We start from the raw sequence: 26,765 nt of genomic DNA on the forward strand, positions 1-26,765 counted from the left end.
GTGTAGGATTCTATTGATTTTTTCTGATAACCCTTTAATGCTATGGGCTATTTTTAGTGTAATCTATATTCTTTTTTGATGAAGTTTTATGAAGAACTTTATTAATAGTATTTTTGTTATAGCCATTATTTATAAATGTGTTGCTAATAATCTTTAATTCTTGTTTAAGGGCTTGTTGATTAGAGCAAATTGTTATAGCTCTGTTTTTAAAGGTGTTAATGACTCCATTTTTGCAATGGGATGTGATATGAGTTAGCATGTATATATTGGCCAGTATGTGTCACTTTTTGGTAAACCACAAAGGATAAACTGCCTGATGGAAGATGTGTGACCAGCGTATCCAGGAACAGGAGCGAGTTCTGATTTTCAATTTTGATAGTAAATTGTATGCATTCGTGTTGTTTGTTCAGGTGGCTGAGGAATATGTTTAAAGTTTGTCAACCGTGTGGCCAGATAACAAAAACATCGTCAAGATATCTAAGCCTTAGCATGTATATATTGGCCAGTATGTGTCACTTTGCGGTAAACCATGAAGGATAAACTGCCTGAGGGAAGATGTGTGACTAGTGTATCCAGGAACAGGAGCGAGTTCTGATTTTCAATTTTGATAGTAAATTGTATGCATTCGTGTTGTTTATTCAGGTGGCTGAGAAATATCTTTAAAGTTTGTCAACCGTGTGGCCAGATAACGAAAACATCATCAAGATATCTAAGCCACACTGTAGGTTTTAGAATAAAGGAATCAAAAGCACTTTGCTCAAAAGCTTCCATATAAAAGTTAGCAATTAAGGGGGGGGGGGGGAGAGTGGTGAGTCCATGGCCATATATTCTTGTTGTACGTAAAATTTATTTTGCCACACAAAGAAACCGGAACATAGCACGTGGACAAAGAGGGCCGTGATGTTGGGCAGAAATTTGTTCTGAAGGAGAAGAATTGCGTCACTGATTGGAATATTTGTGAAAATGGCAGAAATGTCAAAACTGATTAATAAATCAATGTTCTTTGAAAAAAAGGACTCACTAGGATGACACACACTTGCACAATGGTCACTCAGTAACTCAACTATTTTACCTGATTCTGACTTCTCGTGACCATCATTACTCATTAAGGTTAATCTTCCATAGTCATTGAATTATCAGAATCCTTTCTTTTAGTGTTGCACAGTGATCAGCATTCATTTTAGAAATTATGGACTTTACAACCTTGTTATAAATAACTATTTTAATTTCCTGACGTTTCAACCTTCATATTAAGGTCATCATCTGGAGTATATACAAATACACAAGGACATGCTGAGTTACATTTCACACAGTAAGCTAAAAACATGATTTGATCCTACAGGCATGACCTCTAGCAAAAAAAAAAAATAAAAATACAGATAAAATTAAAAATTAATTAAATATTTAGAAACTACATCAAAGCTAAATTCTATTTAAGATAACATGGGAGAAACATGGAATATATTCTACCCATGGAATCTTTCTCCCTAAGAGCTAACTATAAACAGGACTGTAGATAATCCAGAATTGTAAATCTAATATAACAATTGTCATGTTAAAAATAGGACATCATATAGATACTTTTCTTACAGTAACAATGATGTCCTATTTTTAACATGACAATTGTTATATTAGATTTACAATTCTGGATTATCTACAGTCCTGTTTATAGTTAGCTCTTAGGGAGAAAGATTCCATGGGTAGAATATGTACCTTCCATATACTTCCGATTTTTAGACCATCATTATTGTTTGTTAAGATTAGGGTGATTGATAAGAATCTCACAGGATCCTTAAATTTATGTTCATACCATGTTTTGGTGTGATGTAAACAACTGGTGCTTTTCCAGTCAATTCTATGTAAAGTGTTCAGGGCATGATCAGAAACGCCAGCTTTACCATTAATGTGTCGTTTATGTTCCTTTTGTCTGATAGGAATTGTGCGTCCTGTTTTCCCTATATATGGTAGATTACAGGTGCAATAAATACGGTATATTGCAGGGTGGGCTAGCGGAGAGGGTAGGTCTCTGGGTGAGCTGAGTAAGCATTTTTAATTTTGCAGGAGGTTTAAAAGTGGCTTTGAGTTGTATTTCTGTAGTATTCTGTTTATTTTATCTGATGTTGCTTTAATGTAAGGAATGGTTATAGTTTTATTGTAGTCTGGTTTAACTTTTTTTTTTTGAGGTCTTGTAGAGAATTTTGTTAACACATTCGCTGCTAACTACGAGTATCCTCATAGTTGGCATTGTGGAATAAAATGGGAATAGAGTGACTGATGCAGACAGCATAGTAGAATTGTTCAAAGAACACTTTTTTGGAGTATTTCATGCTAGAGGAGACAGTTTTAATGCTAGAGGGATAGGGCTGGTTCGAGGTTTAGAGGCACAGGAGGAGAGTGTGTTTCAGATACTGAGTACTCTGGATGTCAGTAAAGCTTTGGGACTGGATGGTATTTCACCACGAGTTTTGAGAGAATGTGCTAAAGAACTGACAGCTCCTTTGACTTAGTTTTCAATGAAAGTCTGGCTATGGGAAAGGTGTCCAGGGAATGGAAAGAAGGTAAGAGAGTGCCATTGCATAAGGGTGGTAGCAGACTGGAAGTGTCTAATCATAGGCCAGTTTGTGTGTCATCAGTAGTTGTTAAAATCTTGGAGAATTAATGAGGGACCGTATGCAGTATTGGACAGATGAGGGTAATGTTATCAGTGAGAGTCAACATGGATTTGTGAAGGGGTGCTCTTGTTTTAGTAATATGCTAGCCTTTATAATAAAGTTACAAGAGCAGTAGATGAAGGAAAGGCATATACTGCCATTTTTTTAGACTTAGCGAAGGCATTTGACAGGGTGCCACATGATAAGCTGATATTTAAGTTGCAGCACATCGGTCTGGATGTCAAGTTGGTCAACTGAATTCAGGATTGGCTGTCAAATAGGTATCAGAGAGTTGTGTATGGTGGGGAAGTTTCAAGGAGGTAGAGGATTACAAGTGTGGTATCAAAGGGCTCAGTACTGGGACCTATACTGTTTAACCTTTATATGAATGACATTGTCAGTGGATTGAAAGGGGATAGTCAGTTGTCTGCAGATGATGTGAAGCTGGGAAGGGTTATTAGTAATAGAGCAGATGTGGTAGTCCTGCAAGAGAATTTGCCGGCTGGTTGGCCGAGTGGATAGGGGTATCAGCTCTTCAGCCAAAATGCTGTGGTTTCAAATCCCGCCGTGGTCATGGATGTTTGTGATTGTCTGTGGAAATACCAGTGTCGTGGGCATCGGCAGATGGCGTTGGTGTATTTGCAGTCAGTTGGTGATTGAATCCTGGAGACGGAGTTGTAGAGCAGGTGTCCTTCCTCGATAAGTCCTGGGACTCCCTAGAGGTGTCAAATAATAATAATAATAATAAGCTAGACAGATGGGAAAATGAACGGGGATTTCAGTTTAATGCAACAAAATGTAAGGTCTTGAGGTTTGGGACACATCAATGGGATGCTGCATACTCTATTGGAGGAGCTATACTGGAGGAAGTAGGGGAGACAAGAGATCTGGGGTTGATGATTGATAGAAACCTGAAATTTAGGGGACATATTGTACAGGTGGTGAAGGTAACACAGAGGATTGCTGCAATAATGAGAAGGACACTGACCAGTAGAGATAAAAGAGTTATCATTCCGTTGTATAAGACTCTGATCAGACCACACTTAGAGTAGTGTTTACAGATTTGGTCCCCAGGATTTGAAAGAGATAAATTAACTGTGAAAAGGGTACAAAGGCAGATAATAAAGATGGTTTCAGGACCATCTTTATTATCTGCTATATAGATAAAAGAGTTATCATTCCGTTGTATAAGACTCTGATCAGACCACACTTAGAGTAGTGTTTACAGATTTGGTCCCCAGGATTTGAAAGAGATAAATTAACTGTGAAAAGGGTACAAAGGCAGATAATAAAGATGGTTTCAGGACTATACAATGTTAGTTATGAGGATCGGCTGAGGGAATGTGAACTGCAGAGTTTGGTGGATAGAAGAATGATTGATTATACGACTGTGACTTTTAAACTGTTGAAAGGTGGTTACAGGGTTTACACTGGGGAGTTCTTTCGCTTGGTTGAACAGCTTGAAGGAGTGACTTCATAACTTCCATCCCTGGAAGTTAAGAAAGTAAACTGTAAGCAAGAGGATGAGGAATGGTTTCTTTGCATGGGGGGGGGGAAGGTTGAGCCATGGAATGCATTGCCTGATACAGTGGTGAGAGCGTGAATGGCCAATGAGTTTAAGGAGTGGTATGACAGACTGTGTTTCCTAAGAGGGACCTCCCATGATGAGTCTTTTGACTCCATGGAGGCCTGAATAATAATAATAATGTGTCGGTTTCTGGTAAACAGTGAAGGAAAGACTGCCAGAAGGAAGACGTGTGACAAGTGTATCTAGAAACGAAAGTGTGTTCTGTTTTTCAATCTCAATTGTGAACTGCATGCGTTTGTGTTGTTTGTTTAGTGTCTAGCGGCCATGGGGCCAGATTGCGAAAACATCTTCAACGTATCTAGGCTAGATTTGGGTTTTAAAGGAGAGGAATCTAGAGCATGTTGCTCAAAATGTTCTATATAAAAGTGAACAATAAAGGGGATAATGGCGAACCAATGGCTGTGCCTTCTTTTTGTAGGTAGAAAGTGTTTTGCCATAAAATAACCAGAACGTAATACATGCACAAAGAGCACCAGGATATCTGAAGGGAATTTGTTCTGTAAAAGAAGGATTGTGTCATTGATTGGGACATTCATAAAGAGGGCAGAGACGTCAAAACTGACTAATAAATCATCTTTCTCAAAGGTAATGTCTTTGATTATGTTTATGAAATGTTGTGTGTTTCAGAAATAGGAGGGGAATGACCTACCAACTCCTTGAGTTAATTTTATCTGTATTTTCTTTTTCTCACTAGATGTCATGCCAGTAGAATAACCGGTGATCAAATCATTGTTTATTTAGCTTACTGTGTGAAATGTAACTCAGCATGTCCTTGTATATTTGTATATACTCCAGATGATGACCTTCATATGAAGGTCGAAACATCGGGAAATTAAAATAGTTATTTATAACAAGGTTGTAAAGTCCATAATTTCTAAATGAATTCCATAGTCATTCTTCCTCCTACTTGCCACATAACCAAAGAACTCTTTGGGATTTCCTCGTCTAGATTTTCTTCTCATAGTCGAATTTAGCATTCCTTGCCATGTTGGTCACTTATCTTGCCTGAACCTTGTACTGTTCAAGAGTTTGCTGTTCATCTTTCTCCTTATATAACCTCCACAGCAGCTGATGCTTAATGATATAACGAGGATGGCTGAAGAGTTCTCAGCCTCGACCTTAGATGGTAACAGTATCGGCAAAATGTTTTTCTTCTAAGTTGGTACACCTGCAGTTTCAGATTCTATCAAGTAGCCTGTTTTATACAGTTGTCGGAAGCCAAAGTGTTGTCTGTATCCCTTGAAATGGATAAAATTAAGTATCGTGCGGTTATAAAATTCATTGTAAAAGAATACAATTCATTATATATCATATATGGTGGAGTGGACAAACAAATACATGCAAAAGCGGGTGTAATGATTTGGATCCATAAATCAATTAAAGCAAAAAAAACTCATTATACGTACTGGAATGAAAGAATATTAGAAGTTTGATTAAAATTAAATAAAGAAAATTTAACAGTTGTTGGAGTGTATGCCCCTGAAGGAGGAAAAGAAGAAGAAAATTATTACTTTTACAAAGAGTTACAAGGAATATATAAAAAATTAAATAAAACAGACCATATAATTATAGCCGGAGATCTTAATGCCAGAATAGGAATGAAAAAAATTAACAATAATATACAAAAATTTGTCTAGAGCCTGTGTAGCTTAGTGGATGTGCCGTTTGCACACCATGGGGCTTAACCGCACGACGGAAGACTTCTTGATTTTGAATATAATAGGCGACTAGAAGATATTTTTCTAAGCCTTTTTTCGACCAGTTCCCGAATTAGTCGATCTCTGACACAGACAAATGGGTTTTTTCTCCCGGAAACTTGGGTTTTTCGTCCCGTAAACTCAAGAAAATTGACCATAGAATCCACATTATTTCAGACATTAAATACGAGTGTTAGGGTTAGGGACCACAAGATGGTGGCACTTGTTGAGCCGTCTCTCTTCACTGCATGCTGCTTAATTAGTGATAGCCTTGGGCCAGCTATCTCTGATTGGGTACCAGTGGAGATTGAACGGCCCGCTCAGTCTCCAAAAGTTAGATAGGGCTAAAAAAACGGCCTCGCCTACTCCCTATATACAGGAATAAAAAGGCGTTAGCTGATTGTTTTTTTTTTTTTTTTTTTACAAAAATTTGGAGAACCAACAGTAAACAAAAATGGAAAGCGACTCATTGATTATACAATATATAATAATTTAAAAATAATGAGTACATTTTACAAATATAAAAATATACATAAATATATGTGGCATGCAAGAGGACAAAAATCAGTAATAGACTACTTTATAGCAAATGAAAAAGCAGCAAACCTCTTCCTAGACGTTAAAGTTAGAAGAGGGCTAGAAATTGACACAGATCACTATTTAGTACAGGCAAAATTAAGATTTCCACTAAACTGGCTACAAAGAATACAAAAAATAAACAAACTAGAGAAACAAAATCAGATTACAAAGTAAGACTACTAAATGATTCAAGTATAAGAAATTTATATCAACAGAGAATTAATAACTACTTAGAAAAAATACAAGAAAATGAAGACATTGAGAAAGAATGGAATAATATAATAGAAATTATCGCATCAGCAGCATATGAAAGTCTAAGAACACAAAAAAATCATAAAAATAAAAAATTACATATATGGGACAATGAAATAAAAACAATAATTGAAAATAAAACGCTGGCTTTTAAAAGAATGGCTAAGTAGCAAAAAACATGAAGATCAAATTGAATATAAAAAAAGAAGAGCAATAGCCAAAAGAGAAACCAGAAAGAGACACAGAGAAAGCGGGGAAAAATTTGTATCATATCTAGAAAATGACATATACAAAATAAGACCCAGTGCTCACAAAATACTAAAACACATGAATGCAGATATAAAAGAAACCACAAATATAAATTGTGAAATAGATGTAAAAGAATTCTTAGATTACTTGACAGATCTTTGGATGGATAATACAGTGATACCTGTATTGGCTAACGAAGATAATTTGTTCTGGAATCACATTCGTTAGCCGAAACGTGATTTCCCCATAGGTTTCTATAGAAAATCGTTTAATTCGTTCTGGATGCTGCCTACTATTTAGAGATAAGTTTTATAAAATATTAAAAAGCACACCATAAAAGGGCAAAAACTCACCAAAGGCTAAGATGAACAGCTACTAAATTAGATGAAGGAGAATGGAAAGTAGAATGAAAAACTGACGATCTTTACACTATTATATACACTTTATTAAACTGAAAATATGTACACAATGTTTTTACTATTCTTCTTCCAAATTTTCAAAGTTTATTCAAGGTAAGTCTCCACTTCTTCAGTAGCTGGCCTCTGTCTCTTTGCTAATGAACACTTCATTGGAGTATTTCATTCTTGAGGAGTCAGTTTTAATGCTAGAGGGATTGGGCAGGTTCAAAGTTTAGAGGTGCAAGAGGAGAGTGTGTTCCAAATACTGAATACTCTGGATGTCAGTAAAGCTGTGGGACTGGATGGTATTTCACCACTAGCTTTGAGAGAATGTGCTATAGAACTGACAGCTGAGCCCTGGCTTTTCATTGAAAGTCTGACTATGGGAAAGGTGCCCAGTGCCATTGCATAAGGGCATTAGCAGACTGGAAGTGTCTAATTATAGGCCAGTTTGTGTATCATGAGTAGTTAGTAAGATCTTGGAGAAAGTAGTGAAGGACCGTACACAGCATCGGGAAAATGAGGATAATGTTATCTGTGAGGGTAAACATGGATTTGTGAAGGGGCGCTCTTGTTTTAGCAATATGCTAGCCTTTTACGATAAAGTTACAAGAGCATTAGATGAGGGGAAAGGCATATACTGCATATACATATGCCATTTTTTTAGACTTAGCGAAGGCATTTCACAGGGTGCCACATCATAAACTGATATTTAAGTTGCAGCATATGGGTCTGGATGTCAGATTGGCCAATTGGATTCAGGACTGGCTGATAGAAAGGTATCAGAGAGTTGTGTGTGGTGGGGCAGTTTCAAGGAAGCAGAGGGTTACAAGCGGGGTCCCACAGGGCTCAGTACTGGGACCTGTATTATTTAACCTTTATATCAATGACATTGTCTGTAGATTGCAAGGAGATATTCAATTGTTTGAGGATGATGTGAAGCTCGGAAGGATTATTAGCAATAGTGCAGATGCGGCAGCCCTGCAAGAGGATTTGAATAAGCTAGACAGATGGGCAAATGAATGGGGGTGTCAGTTTAATGCAGCAAAATGTAATTTCTGTGAGGTTTGGGAAACATCGATGGGACATTGCATACCCTATGGGAGGAGTTATACTGGAGGAAGTAGGGGAGACAAGAGATCTGGGATTGATGATTGATAGAAATCTAAAATTTAGGGGACATATTGCAAAGGTGGTGAAGGTAACACAGAGGATTGCTGCAATAATGAGAAGAACACTGACCTGCAGAGATAAAACAGTTATCATTCCGTTGTATAAGACCCTGATCAGACCACACTTAGACTATTGTTCTCAGATTTGGTCACCAGGATTTGAAAGGGATAAATTAACTGTGGAAAGGGTACAAAGGTGGATAACAAAGATGGTTATCCGCCTTTGTATCCTTTATACTTTATAATGATAGTTATGAGGATCGGCTGAGGGAATGTGGACTGCAGAGTTTGGTGGATAGAAGGATAGGTGATATGATCGAGACTTTTAAACTGTTGAGAGGTGGTTACAGGGTTGACACTGGGGAGTTCTTTCGCTTGGTTGAATAGCGGGAAGGAGTGATGACAAGAGGCCATCCCTAGAAGTTACAAAAGGAATTTGTGAGCAAGAGGGTGAGAAGTGGTTTCTTTGCATGGAGGGTGGCTGAACCATGGAATTCATTGCCTGATGGAGTGGTGAGAGCGAGAATGGTCAATGAGTTTAAGGAGTGGTATGATAGATTTTGTGTTTCTTAGGGGGGACCTCTCCTCGATGAGTCTTGATATACTTTGTGTTTCTTAGGAAAGACCTCCCATGATGAGTCTTTTGACTCCACGGAGGCCTGAATAATAACAATAATAATAAAGGAGAAGTCAGAAATCTGTCCAATGTTGATTGAACTTCTCTTTTTTTCAGAATGTTTTTAAAGTGATTCAGATATTTGTCTTCAACCAAGGCACAAAGTCTGTTCATTTCAGCTTTGTTGGAATGCCAACAAACTCTTCCCAGTAGTGCAGCATTTTTTTTTAATGTCACCTGTTGGCATTCTTCCCTTTTTATTGTGTCCTCCTCCTCTGATGAGTACTCTTTATCTTCCTTGTCTCTTTCCTGATTCAGTTGCTTTTTCAACTCTTCAAGATCTTCTGTTGTCAGATCTTTTGAGTGTTCTTCAACTAATTCTTCTACATCTTCATTTACCTCCAAATGTAATGCTTTGCCCAAGGAGACTACCTTATCTACAATGTCAGCATTTTCAGCAGCAAGTTCCCCAGCAGCATCTTCAACACTGGAAACAGCACTTCTTATCTTGCAGCAGTCTGGTCATAACTTTTTCCAGGCAGCATTAAGTGTCCTAACTGACACTTTGTCCAATGCCATGGCAATGACTTGAATAGCATGAATGATATAATAATGATCCTTCCAGAATTCCCTCAGAGTCAGACTGGTAAATGAAGTTGCATCAAAACATCTTTGGAACATGTGTTTTGTATACAATTTCTTAAAGTTTGATATGACCTGTTGGTCTATGGGTTGCAAAATAGATGTGGTGTTTACAGGAAGAAATTTTATCTTGATGAAGTTAAATTCTGCCTCCAAATCTTTTTCCAAGCCAGGTGGATGCCCTGGAGCATTGTCCAGAAGAAGCATAGCCTTTTCAGGCAAGTTTTCTTCTCTCAGGTATTTTTTCACCGTGGGTCCAAACACCTCCACCATCCACTCTGCCAATATGCTTCTTGTTACACCATGCCTTGGTGTTCGACTTCCAATAAACACTAAGCATGGGTTTGCAAACATTCTCCTTCTTGAAAATTCTTGGTGTCTCAGAGTGGTAAACCAACATTGGTTTAATTTTGAGATCACCATTTGCATTAGCACAAAATAAAAGAGTTATTCTATCTTTCATAGGTTTGTATCCTGGCATACACTTCTCTTCTTTTGTGATGAAAGTTCTTTTGGGCATTTGCTTCAAGAACAACCCAGTTTTGTCACAATTAAACACTTGTTCTGGCTTGTATCCATGAATGATGATCCACTCCTGAAATTCTCTAACAAACGTCTCAGCCTCCTCTTTATTTGCACTGGCTCCTTCTCCATGTCTAATTACACTATGGATCCCTGATCTTCTCTTGAACTTCTCAAACCATCCTCTGCTTCCTTTGAATTCTTCCACTGCCTCTGCTGTACTGTGTCCTGCCACATTTTTCTTTAAATTTTCATAAATCATTCTGGCTTTGCTGCAGATCATCTCTTGAGTCATAATGTCACCAGTCATTTGATGCTCATTTATTCAGATCATCAGAAGCTTTTCCATTTCCTCATTCACAGAACTTCTTTGGGATTGAGAGGCCAAAGTCTTCACACTAGCTGCAACTGAAGCTGCCTTAATCTCCTCCTCCTCCTTCAAAATTGTAGCTATTGATGATGATAATTCTATGCCATGCTTGACTGCTAAATCCACAATTCTGACTCCTCTTTCATATGCTGAAATTATTTCTTTCTTTTGCTCAATTGTGAGCAACTTTCTGCTTCTCTTGGGTTTGTCGCTTACTTTTTCTGGACCCACTGTCAAGAAAATTTTTTTCTGAAAAATATAAAAGAAATATGACATATAGCATATTATTTATTTCATTAGATAAGAATAGAATTTACTAATTATAAATTAATCCCTACAGTAGAATTTAGCCAAGTAAAGAATAAATGCTATCACACTTACCTCTCGCATTCACGGCCACACAGAATATGCACTGTACTGACACTATTATGAGGCGTCTCACTTCTCGCTGTCTCAAACGTAAACAACCCAGTCGGGTTGGTGGGTCTTCCCTATGTGATGTGGTCAGCTCATTTCTTTGTCACACACATATAAATGGAAAAGATAAGCTCCTGGAATGGCCCGACCATTCAAACATGGACGGTCGGGCCATTTATGTTAGCGTGCATATACTAAAACATTTGTTAGCCGAGTCCGAAAAACAGCAAAAAAAATCTTTGTTAGCCAAAAAATTTGTTAGCCGAGGTATCACTGTACTGCCATCAAAAATAATTACACCAGAAACATACAAAATACCTTAAATGATATGATAACAATGAAAGAATTAAAGGACAACCTAAATAAAATAAAAAATAGAAAATCAGCAGGAGAAGATGGGATAAACTCTAAACTGTATAAATTTGCTGGAAAAAAATTTCATCAAAGATTACTAAAATTTTTAAATAAAATATATACAAATGGACAAATACCAATAGAATGGAATACAAGCATAGTAATACCTATATTTAAAAAAGGGGATAAAACAAAATCTGCTAACTACAGAGGTATTAGTTTATTAAATACATGCTACAAAATATATAGCAGAATACTTAATGAAAAACTAAAATTATACAATGAAAAAATATTATTAGAATGTCCAAATGGATTTAGAAAAGGACGCTCTACAATGGATGCAGCTTTCTATTTAAAACTACTTATAGAAAAAAGAAGAGAATTTAATTTGGAAACTCATCTTTTGTTTATAGATTACGAAAAAGTATTTGACAAAGTAAAAAGACATATACTGTTTGATATATTACAAAGAATAAATATACCTAATATTTTACTACATGCAATATTGAATATATACAAAGATAATGAAATAAAAATAAAAATAAATGAAAAGTTGTCTGAAAAAAATCTATAAACCAAGGAGTAAGACAGGGATGCCCTCTGTCTCCAACACTTTTCAATATTTACGTTAACCACACTACCGGCCAAGACGTCTATAGACGTCAAGGTTATTATGGATGCGAAGTGCATATTAAAATTGCACCACTATTGATATTACATTGAAATATATGATGGATACGAAGCATATGAGGTCCATAACGGCCAGTAAAGTGATTAATGAAATATTGATACAGTGGAACACCTTAAACAATCAAGGTATAGAAATTTCCTGGAATGACACAATAAATACACTATTATTTGAAGATGATCAGTAATAATATCAGATAAGGAAGACAAATTTACGAAGAGCAATATATAATTTAAACATTATAGTAGAACAGTTTGAAATGAAAATTTCCATAGATAAAACTAAAACAATGGCATTTTGTGGACAAACTCCAGTTAGAAGCAAAATAGTTATTAATAATAAAATAATAGAACAGATAAATACTTTCAGTTATCTTGGATGTGAAATATCATATCTTTTTCTCCATCATATGATATTTAAATTGATAAATTAAAAACTTCAAAATTTTTAAAGATTATATGGCTGATAAACAGAACACTCAACCCAAATATAGTACAAAAAGAAACACGCTTGAAAATATACAATACTTTAGCAGTGCCCACATTATTATATGGCAGTGAAATTTGGGCAATAAACAAGCAAGATAAACAAAGAATAAAAACAAGTGAAATGAGTTTTATGAGAACTGCAAAATACACATTATTAGATCAAAAAAAGTACGAAGACATTTTAAAAGAACTAAAAACAAAATCAATAGAAGAAAAACTAAACAATTATAAACAAAAATGGATTGAATAAGTAAACCGAATGACCAACACCAGACATCCAAAACAAATACTAAAATATAAGCCAATTGGAAAGAGAAGGCAAGGTAGGCCTCAAAAAAGGATATTGGATGGATAACAAGATTGAAACAGACCAATATGGTCTATACCAGCGATTTTCAACCAGTGTGCCATGAGATTTATGAAAACAAATTAATTGAAAGAAATAATATCATAATTTGTGCATTTATTTATTAGTGTCTGGTCTTCCATCTTTTTGTGTGTGTAAATCAATCAAAATTATACCTATTTTTTGCCAGATCAAAAAATTTAAAAGAATATATTTTTAGTGTGCCGCAGAATTTTAATAATTAGTCTAGGTGTGCCGTGTTATTAAAAAGGTTGAAAATCACTGTTCTACCCATAATTAGTGTTATAATGATGATGATGTAAAAGAAGGTTTAACGCCAAGAGAAATTCATTTGAAGTTCATAAAAGTTTATGGGTACTCTTCTCTTTCGTTTTCAAAAATTAAGAAATGGGCTGCCGAGTTCAAATCTGGCCGTACCAGTCTTGAAGATGATCCATGTGAAGGACATCCAAAAAGTGTAACAACACCAGAAATCATTGATCAAGTGCACGATATGCTACTGGATGACTGGCAAGTCAAACTGTGTGAAATTGCTGAGTTTATAGGCATTTCAAAAGAACGTTTAGGATGCATTTTGCATGAAAAATTGCAAATGAAAAAGCTTTGTGCAAGATGAGTGCTATGCAGATCAAAAACGCACTCACAGGAAAATCTCTGAATAGTGCTTGGAGCATTTTAACAAGAATAAAACTGATTTTGTGCATCAATTTATTACTATGGATGAGACTTGGATTCACCATTACACAAGAATCCATTTAGCATCAAAGAAAACAAGGTCATGGCATCAGTGTTTTGGGATGCTAAAGGCATTTTGTTTGTTAATTACCTTGAAAAGGGTAAAACAATAATGGGGGAATATTATTCTGATCTTTTAACCAGACTAGACAAAACATTTGTGAGAAAAGACTCAGTTTGCAAAAGAAAAAAATCATCTTTTTGGCAATGGGAAAATGAAGGGATCTGCACTGTGAATTGTTGGAACATCCACCCCATTCCCCAGATTTGGCTCCCTATCTCTTCCCAAAACTAAAAATCTTCCTTGCTGGTCAGCATTTTTCTTCACATCAAGAGGTGATTGCGGCTGTAGAGGGGTATTTTGCAGATCTTACTGAGAACTACTACAGGGACGGGATAATGGCACAGGAGCATCACTGGAATAAATGTATTAGTCTTAAGGGAGATTATGTTGAAAAATAAAAATAATTTTGAAATTATAAATTCGTTTTCATTGTTAGGGCTGAGAACTTTTCAGACCACCCATGTATATACTTACCTTGTATCTGATTTCATTAGTGCCTCCTAGCACACACTGAAAAATGACAAGACAATGCATTATTCAGCTTGAAAAGACTTGAGTTTGATTCTCTTCATGAAGAGAAGAATCTTTGAATGATATATGCACGTAAACGAGAGGAATCTTCATATGTACTGTTTCAGCTGAAGGAAAAGTTAGTCAATCTCATATAGAGGTAGAAGGAATGAAGGCTTTTTTTCCACAGAAACTTAGGATTTTCATCCTGAACACCAAATCAGCAAGAGAAACATAAAAGTAACATAAAAAATACTCTTAGCCAGCTGTGGTGGTATGGATGGCATGTTACATAGTACAGATGGTAGGCTGTTTTGTGTGGAGCATCCTCCTGCGATGTGTCTTTGGGCTCGAGGTGTCACATAATAATAACATTATATAATAAATAATGTAGCACATGGAATAAACAAATACAATTATAACTATACATAAATAAAGATAAATAAATCATATAAATAAAAAATTATATATATTCAAGCCTTTCATAATTTACTTTTAAACTTAAAACAGGAATGAGAGAGAGTTATGAGAATGATAGAAGAGCAGAGAATAGAAACAGTAGAAGACACAGAATGAGAGAGAGTTATGTGAATGATAGAAGAGGAAACAACAGAAACAGTAGAAGAAAGTAGATGAGATGGGAATGATAGAAGAAGAGAGAATAAAAACACTCGGAGAGAGGGAATGAGAAGAATGCTAGGGAGTGCTGGAACCAGGGATAGGATGATGCCAGGACAGCAAGTAAGTAGGGGAACACAAAGAGAAAGAGTTAGAGGAGAGATATAATGAAGGTTGCAGGTGAGCAATCTAGGAACAGAGTGGTAAGAGGTATGATGTACGGAGACTCGATGATCCATGGTGGGCAAGATATGATGCCAGAGGAGTGTTTGGCTGGAGGAGCAATAGAAAGTGTGGCTATGGCAATTAAGTAGGGTGAAAGGGTAGATGTGATGATTGTGATGGTGGGCACGAATGACTTGAGAGGCAGTGTAAATTGGGTGACGAGAGATCTAAGATTCGTGCTTAAGGATGTCCAAAAGAAAACACAGAGAGGAAAAATAGTGTGTGTGTGTGTTACCCAGGTATGATAATGATGAGCTGAACAGAAGAGCAGTAATAATGAATAGCATAACAATCAGGATGTTTCACAAGAGAAGATTAGAATATGTGGCTGCTTGGAGGGAATTTGAGGAGAGAAAGGAGCTGTATGCGAGAGACTGCAATTTGCATTTCAATAAGGAAGGATGTAGGCATCTGGAGAGATTGCTAGATTGCTATTTTCTGAATCAGTTGGTGTGTCAATACAGGGAAACTAGAATTCCCTGTGGTGGTCTCTTGTGAGAATGGGTGCTTGGGCGAACTGTATGCGAAAGGAGCTGTATGCGAGAGACTGCAATTTGCATTTCAATAAGGAAGGATGGAGGCATCTGGAGAGATTGCTAGATTGCTATTTTCTGAATCAGTTGGTGTGTCAATACAGGGAAACTAGAATTCCCTGTGGTGGTCTCTTGTGAGAATGGGTGCTTGGGCGAACGGGGACGATATCAGGTAACATTAAGTCCAGTGGAGTCTGGAGGGGGATAATGATAGGAATAGAAGCAGTGACATTTTTGTGTTTTACACAAATGCCAGTGGTATCCAAAATAAAGGAGATGAATTGGTGGCACTGATAGCATCAGCCTGGCCAAAGATTATTGGGATCTCTGAGACATAGTTGACGGAGGATGATAAATAACAGGAATTGAAGAAGCAGGGTACAGCATTTTTCAGCAAGATAGGAAAGAAAAATGCAGTGGTGGAGTACTGCTTATGATAAGTGATGACTTATGTCCTCTAAGAGTGGAGGCTTTGGAAGGCAGAGACACTAATAGTTTTGAAAGCATATGGTGTAAGGTAGAAGTGGCCAAGCCAGGATATTTAGTGGGATGTTGCTATAAACCAAGGAGCACAGAGGGTGGGGAGCAGGAGATGTTTAGGCAGTTGAGCTTGGCAAGTGCAAGAAAAATGATTGTCATGTGAGATTTTAACTACAGTAGTATAAGCTAGGAAGAGGAAAATGCATGTAGTAATAAAGGGATGGAATTTCTAGAATTCCTGGGGAACAAATGTCTTAGGCAACATGTAATAGAGGGAACAAGATGTTCAAGAGTTTTGATTTAGACATAGCATCAGAAGAGCTGATAATAAGTGAAATGACATCTCTCCAACCAGTTGGAGAGAGTGACCATGTGGTTTTGACTTGGAAGATGAATAGACATGCAGGTGTATCAAAGAAAAGGGAACATATGTGGAATTATAAGGCAGGTAATTATAATAGCCTGAGATATCAACTTGGGGCAGTTCTATGGAGGGTGGAATTGGAAGGCCAGAAGGCCAGGATATCATTAGTGCCTGGGAAATTGTGAAGGAATATTCATTAGCAGCAATAGTAAGCTGTATTCCACAAGTGAAGAAGAGGACAATTTGGAGTAAAGAGGATGACAAACAATATTAAACAGGAATTGCATGTGAAAAAGAGGCTATGGGAGATATATAAGAAGACAGGTGAAGAGCAGATGCATGAAGAATACAAGATACAGGCCAGGAGAGTAACTAATATGGTAAGGAAGAAGAAACTGGGATATGAGAACAGACTGGCACTAAGATCCAAAGATAATTCTAGGGAATTTTTTAGGTATGTGGCCAGTATGAGGAGAAATGATTGTGGATGAATGACATTGTGGGATAAAAATGGGAATAGGGTGACTGATGCAGAAGACATAGTGGAGTTGTTCAATAAACATGAAATACTCCTTTATTGGAGTATTTCATCTTGGAGAAGTACGTTTCAATACTAGAGGGATAGGGCAGGTTGGAAGTTTAGAGGTGCAAGAGGAGAGTATGTTCAAAATACTGAGTATCCTGGATGTCAGAAAATTTGTGGGTCTGGATGGTATTTCATCATGAGCTTTGAGAGAATTTGCTAAAGAATTGACTGCTCTTTTGACCTATCTTTTCAATGAAATGCTGGCACGGGAAAGGTACAAAGAATGGAAGGAAGGTAAGATAGTGCCATTGCATAAGGGTAGTAACAGACTGGATGTGTCTAACTATAGGCCAGTTTGTGTTTCATCAGTAGTTGTTAAGATCTTGGAGAAATTAGTGAGGGACTGTATACAGCATTGGGTAGATGAGGGTAATGTTATCTGTTAGAGTCAACATGGATTTGTTAAAGGGCATGCTTGCTTTAGTAATACGATTGCCTTTTATAATAAAGTGACAAGAGCAGTTGATGAGGTAAAGGTATACAGTGCCATTTTTTTGGATTTTGCAAACGTATTTGACAGGGTGCCACATAATAAGCAGATATTTAAGTTACAGCACATAGGTTTAGATGTCAGGTTAGTCAACTGGATCAGGATTGGCTGGATGATAGGTATCAGAGAGTTCTCTATTGTGGGGTTCCACAGGAACCCCACAATAGAGAGTCCTGGTTCCACAGGACTCACTACCGGGACCTGTATTGTTTAATCTTTATATCAATGACATTGACAATGGATTGTAGGGGGATTCAGTTGTTTACAGATGATGTGAAGCTGGGAAGGGATATTAGTAATAGTGCAGATGCAGCAGACCTGCAAGAGGATTTGAATAAACTAGACAGGACAGATGGGCAAATGAATTGCAGATGTCTGCTTATGTAGCAAAATGTAAAGTCTTGAAGTTTGGGATACTCAATTGGAGGAGTTGTGCTAGAGGAAGTAAGGGAGACAAGAGATTTGTGTGTGTGTGTGGGGGGGGTTATGACTGATAGAAAACTGAAATTCAGAGAACATATTGCAAAGGTGGTGAAGGTAACCAAGAGGATTGCTGCAATACTGAGGACGCTAACCTGTGGAGATAAAAGCGTTATCGTTCCATTGTATAAGACCCTGATCAGACCACAATTAGACTATTCTTCTCAAATTTGGTCATCAGGATTTGAAAGGAATAAATTAATTGTGAAATGGGTACAGAGGCAAAAAACAAAGATGGTTTCAGCACTGTACTATTTTAGTTATGAGGATCGGCTGAGGGAATGTGAACTGCAGAGTTTGGTAGATAGAAGAAGGTGAGGTGATATGATTGAGACTTTTAACTGTTGAAAGGTAGTTATAGGGTTGACACTGGGGAGTTCTTTCACTTGGTGAACAGCAGGAAGGAGCAATGACAAGGGGCCATCCCTGGAACTTATGAAAATAAGCTGTGAGCAAGAGGGTGAGGAGTGGGTTCTTTGCATGGAGGGGTGGTTGAACCGTGGAATACGCTGCCTGATAGAGTGGTGAGAGCAAGAACAGTCAATGAGTTCAAGGAGTGGTATGATAGACTTTGTGTTTCCTAGGAAGGACCTTCCATGATGAGTCTTTTGACTACATGGAGGACTAAATAATAAAAATAATTTAAGAGAAGAATGAACAAAACACAACTGGCCGAAGATTGTAATTCAAAAACTGTATGAAATTATAAAAAATAATAAAAACTGACTTACAAAGAGTTAGTATATTTTATTTAGATATAAGTATGCTCATTATACAAAAAGTACCGTAATTTCATCCTTTTCAATTTGAAGTTTTTCAATAAGTCTAGGAACTAGAAACTCTACTAAAACAACTTCAACACCTGAAAATAAATAAATAAAGAATAAATAAATGAAATAAAATAAATAAATAATGACATACTAATGTAATATGAACATGAAATTTAAACATGAATAAATATGAACATGAATTTAAACATGAAATCTATAAGAAAAACTCACTATTGTTAGATCCTGAATGGACAAATTTTAAGAAATTATTCATTCAGAATCTAACATAAGAATTTGGCTAACTCAGATAATACCTGGTTAACAGCACACTGTTCTGAATTTATGTTATATAGGAAGTTGTGTAATAACATGTAAATCGCACTAGAAAAATCTTGTAGTTGAAAACTAAACTGAAGGATTATCGGATTAATGAATTTGTAATAAGGAAATAGTAGTATAATCTTGTCCCATTAAGCTGTCCTAAACTTAATAAGTCGCCAAAGAAGTTAAGAGTACGAGTGCAAAGGTCGAGTTACATATGCACGTATCAGCCGAAATGACAAATTTTAAGAAATTATTCATTCAGAATCTAACATAAGAATTTGGCTAACTCAGATAATACCTGGTTAACAGCACACTGTTCTGAATTTATGTTATATAGGAAGTTGTGTAATAACATGTAAATCGCACTAGAAAAATCTTGTAGTTGAAAACTAAACTGAAGGATTATCGGATTAATGAATTTGTAATAAGGAAATAGTAGTATAATCTTGTCCCATTAAGCTGTCCTAAACTTAATAAGTCGCCAAAGAAGTTAAGAGTACGAGTGCAAAGGTCGAGTTACATATGCACGTATCAGCCGAAATGCCGCAAGCTACAACGTATGAAGAAGATGACGCAAGCGGGATTCCCTAGAATACAGCACCTAACGGCAGCTAGGACTTTGAGAATCACCTTGAGGGCATGAAAACTAAGGGTCGTGTGAAAAAGAAGGGACAAAATATAAGGCAATGCGCGCGATAATGCGAGGCTTTTTTCTGGTTGTTCCTGACTTCACCTCGAGGATTCCTGACTAGCGGACGGAGTAGGGACGAGCGAGAGGGTCCCACAATGCCGGATAGCGGACAGGCATTCTGAGTAAGCTGAACAAGATTCCATGATGAGCAGCACGTGAATCATCGGCCTACTCAGAAATTGTGCCATCGCCGGATGTCCCACTCAAGTAGGAGCAGAGACAACACTATATCGAGGCAGTGAGAAGTTCAAGTCTGGAAGAATGCAAAACGGACAGCGTAGTCATAAGCCTATTGCAGAAGCAAGATCGAAGGAGGACCCGAATAACACGTGGCCGTTAACAGACCTTCAGAAAAAGAGTGGGTAACGTAAAGACCTTTACTATATGTTTGAATGAGACAGAATTTAATGTTAAATTATATTAAGTGGAGAATTCATAGTGGACTATAATAAGGATTTGTATTTTGAGATAGAGTAATTCTGTTGAACAAAGGAATGTCAGGAGTGAAATTTTAGCTGCATGTGACTGAGATTATATGTGAATTTCTGATTTTGTAGATGATCTATGCCAGAAAAGTAATGGGTTGTGAAATGTCTTTAAATATAGCATGCAATAAGAGTTTGATTTAGAATAACGTAGTTAGCTAGTTTTAATGTTTTATAGTTTGTGTGTGATTAGCAATTTGATCTGTGAGTGTTTTGTTAAATTAGCATTGAGTAACTAACCTAGCAAGAGATTTTGAAAAGTTTAGTATCCTAGTTGTAAAGTGTAATTTGTTCCAATAAACATGTTTTGTTGTATATACCTGACTCATGACTGATTTCGAGAATTCAAATTACCACTTGCAAAAATTTAGAACCATAGGGGGGAGGGAACTTAATGAAAGTATTTGAGTAATAGATTATTGGCCACGATTGCAATTAGTATACCAGTATCTATTTAGTGTATATTAGAATGAATGCCAATTAACCTAGGAATATTCTCTGAATTTTGAATAAGCTCATATTATAGGACTCTGGCTGGCGCAACAATAAAAAATAAATTTGCCAGTGTCCGAAAAGAAATCATTCCTAGGTATAGTCGTGTTAGGCACACCTTAAGGAAGTATATTAGTATATTATATCAGTGAAGTAAGTAAGAAAAAAAAATAATAAATATAAAAGGAAGAGAGAAAGAAAGATACAAATAAATAGACAATACCTATAACAATTAAGTAAAAATAAACGAAGATATAACACTATGGAGGGACAGCATGAGATGAAACTAAGAATCATTTACAGGACAAGGATGGAGCAGGACAGAAAGGTCACTTGGTTAGGAAAGAGAAAGTACAGTGTGAAGCAGTAATCAGCCAATCAGTCCTTGGAGTTCTTCTGATATTTGAATAGTAGAATAAAGAATGATTATGGTAGAATGATATTATCTGATAAAAATGACAGTCTGGTAAATAGTGTAGCTGATATATTTGAAAAACAATTCATCAAGGTCTTAGATCCTTACAAGTATGACTGATATCATGTGAAGCATAAACATAAAGAAAATGGTGGTGGAGGAGAGAATGGTGTTGAATAAGCAGGAGGTATATGAGGAATTAATTAAACTCTGTGTTAATAAGGCAACTGGACTTGAAATATAAAACTCTACCTCTATTATTTTTATCTGGTTGGGGCGGTAATGGAAGAGAAAGATAACACTAAAGCGTTTAAATTATAGGAACAATTTGAGTTTATAGAAAGCACCCAGAATCTTGATACATTAACACACAATAAATTGTGTGTTAATGTATCAAGCAAATAACAGTAAATAACTTTTTTTACTGTGTAATATTTCATCTTGTGTATTATAAGACATCATCAGTACAACTACCGAACAATAGGAATTAAACTCAAAACAGTAATGCACGTTATTCAAATTAAGGGGATATTAAATCCTACATTGTTTTAAAACCGAAAGAAACTCAAAGATTGGAATCGGTTTTAAAATAATGTGGGATTTAATATCCCCTTAATTTGAATAATGTTTATATTGCCGAAATGAAGCCTGTTGGCTCTTTATATTTAAGTAATGCACATGGCTAAATAGGAATCCCTCTACATATACAGTTGCATGTTCATGGATTAAAAACTACTGGGCTGAAATTAAAATTGCTTAAATTAAACTAAAAATGTTTAATTTAAGTATTAGCATAACTCAGTAGGTATAGACGAAGCTCTTTGGATGGAAATACCTGGGTTCGATTCCTGTGGCTGAGGTGAGGAACCTTTATCTGGTCTCTTTCCACTAAAGTTAGCGGGCTTCATATGGAGGTAAAGGGTTTTTTCACCCACAAACTCATATAGCCAGCATGGTTGGCTGAATGGTTAACGTATCCGCTCTCCAGGTGAAAGGCTGCAAGTTCATCCATGCCCACGAATCCTGCTGTGGGCATGGATGTTTGCGATTGTCTGTGAAAATAATAGTAACGGTGGTGGACAGTAGATGCTGTTGGTGTAGATCATGAGGTTGAGTGATGGAGACAGAGAGTTGTAGAGTAGGTGCCCTCCCTCGATGAGTATTTGGACTCCCTGGAAGTGTCAAAAATAATAGTATTAACCATTTATAGTGGGCTTCTTTCATTTGCCGGGCTGGTTGGGTGAGTTGATAATGTATCCGCTGTTACGCCGTTATTTCTCTCTAATTTCTTAACTTATATACTTCTTTAACCTCTATTATCTTTTCTTGTGTGTAGCCTAACAAGATTCTACCTAGGGATATTTCCTTTTCAGATACTGGCAAATTTGTATTCATACTGCGCCAGCCAGTATCCTATAACAGGAATTTATTCAAGTTCAGGGAAATATTCCTAGATTCATTGGCATACACTCTAACACACACTTAAATAGATAACAGTACTTTGCAGTCGTGACCAATGATCTATTCTTAAACATATATATACTAAAATTTCTCCCACTATGGTTCTAATTTTATAAGTGGTAATTTGATATCTCGAATTCAGGCATGACTCAGGCATATGCAATAAAACATGTTTATTGGAACTAAATGGCAATTACAACTAAATTGAATCAAAACACTAAAACTTCTAAATCTCATCCTAAGATAGTTAAACAATTCTAAAGTTATCAAATTCACTTGGATAGTCAAAGTATTAATCATACAAAACAATGGAAAGCAATGACAATATCACACTAAATTAAGATCCTCTCATGCATGCTATTCATAAAGTACATATTACACAACTTGTTGCTATCTCAGTTAAGGTTATCTACTAAACAAAATACACTTATTACTTCAGTTGCATACAATTAGATTCATTCCTGACAGTTCCTTGTCCAACAGAATTTGCTGTCTTAAAATATGAAATCTTATCAATGTTCTCTAAGGATTGTCCACATTACTTAATCAAACACAAATTTCTATCTTCTATCACTTCCATAACAAATAACAAAGATCTCTACATTACCCAGTTTTTTCCGAAGGTCTATTAACTACCACGTGTTGTTCTGGTCATCCTTCGATCGGCTATCTCAGCACCTGACTTTTGGCTACGTTGTCCTTTCTACTGTTCCCGGACTCGAACTAATTTTTGCCACGACTGAGGGCTATCTCCACTTCTTTCCAATGGGACATTCAGCGACTGGCACGATTCTTCATAGGCTGATGATTTGTGTATGGCTCCACGTGAAATCTTGTTCAGCATAATCAGGAAAATGGCCTGCTGTCCAACATCATAGAACCCTGCCTCGTCCTTTCTCTGACCACCAGTCAAGAATCCTCGAGATGAAATCTGGAACAAAAAAAGCCATGCAATATGGTGTGCATTGCCTTATATTCTGTGTTCTAGTGTCCCCTTTTTGCTGTATCCTTTTTCACACGACCCTTAGTTTTAATGCCCTTAAGATGATCCTTACTCTCCCTATTGCTGTTAGGTGCTGTCTTCCAGGAAAGCGCGCTTACGTTATTTTCTGCATACACTGTAGCCTCCAGCGTTACGACCAATACATGCGTTTCAGACAAGACCTTTGCACTGTTACTCATTACCTGTCTGGCGATAGCTTATTTAAACTAATATTATATAAAATTTAAATTTAAACAAATTTAAACTAATATTTCTTTTACATGGAATCATTAACTAGTTTAGTTTTCCGTTTTTGACTACAAATATTTCTAATACAATTCACATATTAATACACATTCTCTTATACAACAAACCATGTCTTTCTTACTTTCTGCTGGTGTGCAGGTATTATCTCAAATTAGTTAAAATTTTCATGTTAGGTTCTGAATGAACAACTTCTTTGAAAATCCTCCATTCAGGATCTAACACCGCTCTCCAGCCAAAAGGCTGTGGGTTCGAATCCTGCCGTGGACATGGATGTTTGTGATTGTCTGTGTAAATACCAGTGGTAGTCAGCGGTGATGGCGTTGGTGTAGTTGGGGTCAGTTGGTGATTGAATAGTGGAGACGGAGTTGTGGAGCAGGTACTCTCCCTCGATGAGTCCTTGGACTCCCTGGAGGTGTCAAATAATAATAATAATAAATATAGCAGATAAATTATTGAATACAGTTGCAGATAACAATTTCCCATACTTTTGGAATAGTGAGACAATCATTTCGATTAAGATTTGGTCTATGAAGTAAGGCTTCAGCACTTTCTTTATATAACCATTCATGTTTATATGTGGATCCATGTAGTAACTTTGCATTTTGCCATTGTATCCTGTGGTTAGCATTTTTTATTCCATGTTGTGCAAGGTCATATTTGTGAGGTTTGATTTTGACTAATAAAGTGCAAAAAAAAAATGCTTTCCTGGTGGAACAATGAAACAAATAACTGATGTGTTGGATAGAAGACATCAAAATAAATAGTAGTTGTGGGTACAAGTGACTTAGTTAGTGAATAAAAGAATGTTGACAGAGACTTAAGGAAATGGTGGTGGCAAGTAAAGAATAAGTGTTGTTGGAAAAGTTATTAGTATGTTGCCCAGCTATGACAACAGTGAACTGAGAAGGAGCCTAGAGATAATTAATAGTAATATGGCTGAGTTGTGTGAGACAAAAGGAATTCGGTTTGTAAATCTATGGAGTGAATTTGAAGAAAAGCTAAAATGGTTTAAAGTTGATGGACTGCACCTGAATGGGTTTGGTTTTGGGTATTTAAGCGAGTAAATAGATTAGGAGCGAAGTGGATGAACAGTGAAATCATGCAAGCTATGTTGGAAAAGAAAAGGCTATGGAGGAGGTACAAGATAGTTGATGGTGATCAGATCCATGAAGAGTATAAAGCACAGACTAGGAAGGTGATGAGCATGGTAAAGAAAGAAAAGGTGCAGTATGAGAGAAGACTAACTGGTTAAGCCAAGGTTAATTCAAGAGAATTTTTTTTCATGATATGGCAAGGAAAAGAAAGAATAATGTTGGCAGGTTGACATTGGTGGATAGTCGTGGCAGCCGAGTGACCATTGCAAAGGAAATAGTGGAATTATCGAATGACCACTTTATCAGTGTATATCATACTGGTGTAAAAGGTGCTGTGCAATACATGGAAGTGAGGCAAATATTAGAATTGGAAGTGAGTAAAAGAATCAGAGGTGTATCAGGTGTTGATTGGGTTAGAAGTTAATAAACCTGTGGGAATGAATGACATATCAACACGTATTCTTAAAGAATGTGTACAACAGTTAGCTATGCCCCTGACCTGGTTGTTTAATTTATTTACTTCGTATCCAAACACAGGTGGTACAGTAATAAATGATTGGTACAACATTTTGGAAGTTTATTTTCCACTTGGTTAGAGTATAATAAATTTAGTTTAATTCTTTATCCAAGTGTGAGCAAACAAAGTTTGCACCTGAAGTATCTTCGGGACTGAGGCAACTAGTAGTAAAGGTGGACCAAGCTCTCATCACTCCTTGTCTCAGTAGTGGCTCTTCCCTTAATGCATAGCATTATACATGTATGCAAGGAAATGTGCTTTGCATTATGGGAGATACTGAGACAAGGAATGATGAGAGAACTTGGTCCACCTTTACTATGAGTTGCCTCAGTCCTGAAGATATTTCAGGCGAAAACTTTGTTTGCTCAAACTTGGATAAAGAATTAAACTAAATTTATTATTGTCTAACCAAGTGAAAATAAACTTCCAACATCTTTCTTTAAATCCAGAATAATTTAATAATAAGGTGGTATATCTTTTGGCAACTCGTATAAGTAAATATGACCTCTCCATTGCTTCTGCCTTAGTATCACCACTTCTGGGTCTGGCTCCCACTGACGAGACCTTAATAAAAGGTCGAAACCAGTCTGAGTAGTGGTTTCGACCTTCTCCTTAATGCATAGCATTATACATGTTCACAAGGAGATGTACTTTGCATTATGGGAGATACTGAGACAAGGAGTGATGAGAGCTTGGTCCACCTTTACTACAAGTTGCCTCAGTCCTGAAGATACTTCAGGCGCAAACTTTGTTTGCTCACACTTGGATAAAGGATTAAACTAAATTTATTATAGTCTAACCAAGTAAAAAATAAACTTCCAACATCTTTCTCTAAATCCAGAGTAATTTAATAATAAGGTGGGACATCTTATGGCAACTCGTATAAGTAAATATGACCTCTCCACTGCTTCAGTATTACCACTTCTGGGTATGGCTCTCACTGATGAGACCTGAATAAAGGTCGAAACTGGTCTGGGTAGTGGCCCTTCCCTTAATGCACAGCATTATACATGTCTGCAAGGAAATATGCTTTGCATTATGGGAGATACCGAGACAAGGAGTGATGAGAGCTTGGTCCACCTTTACTACGAGTTGCATCAGTCCTGAAGATACTTCAGGTGCAAACTTTGTT

At 36.6% G+C, this 26,765-nt stretch overlaps 1 protein-coding gene across 1 annotated transcript in view; it reads right to left on the reverse strand.

Moving 5' to 3' along the window:
- Positions 1-18,905: 18,905 nt before the first annotated feature.
- The window catches only part of LOC150107065 (radial spoke head 14 homolog), a 179,352-nt gene continuing 171,492 nt past the window's right edge, over positions 18,906-26,765 (reverse strand). Inside the window, exon 5 of the mRNA XM_090393547.1 lies at positions 18,906-18,997. Coding sequence (XP_090249673.1) covers positions 18,906-18,997 — 92 coding nt within the window. The remainder of the gene's footprint in view (positions 18,998-26,765) is intronic.

The sequence above is a fragment of the Typopeltis vanoorti genome, chromosome 5 (genome assembly GCF_054136105.1).
Source record: "Typopeltis vanoorti isolate ZY-2024b chromosome 5, IOZ_Tvanoo_1.0, whole genome shotgun sequence".
NCBI classification, from domain to species: Eukaryota; Metazoa; Arthropoda; class Arachnida; order Uropygi; family Thelyphonidae; genus Typopeltis; species Typopeltis vanoorti.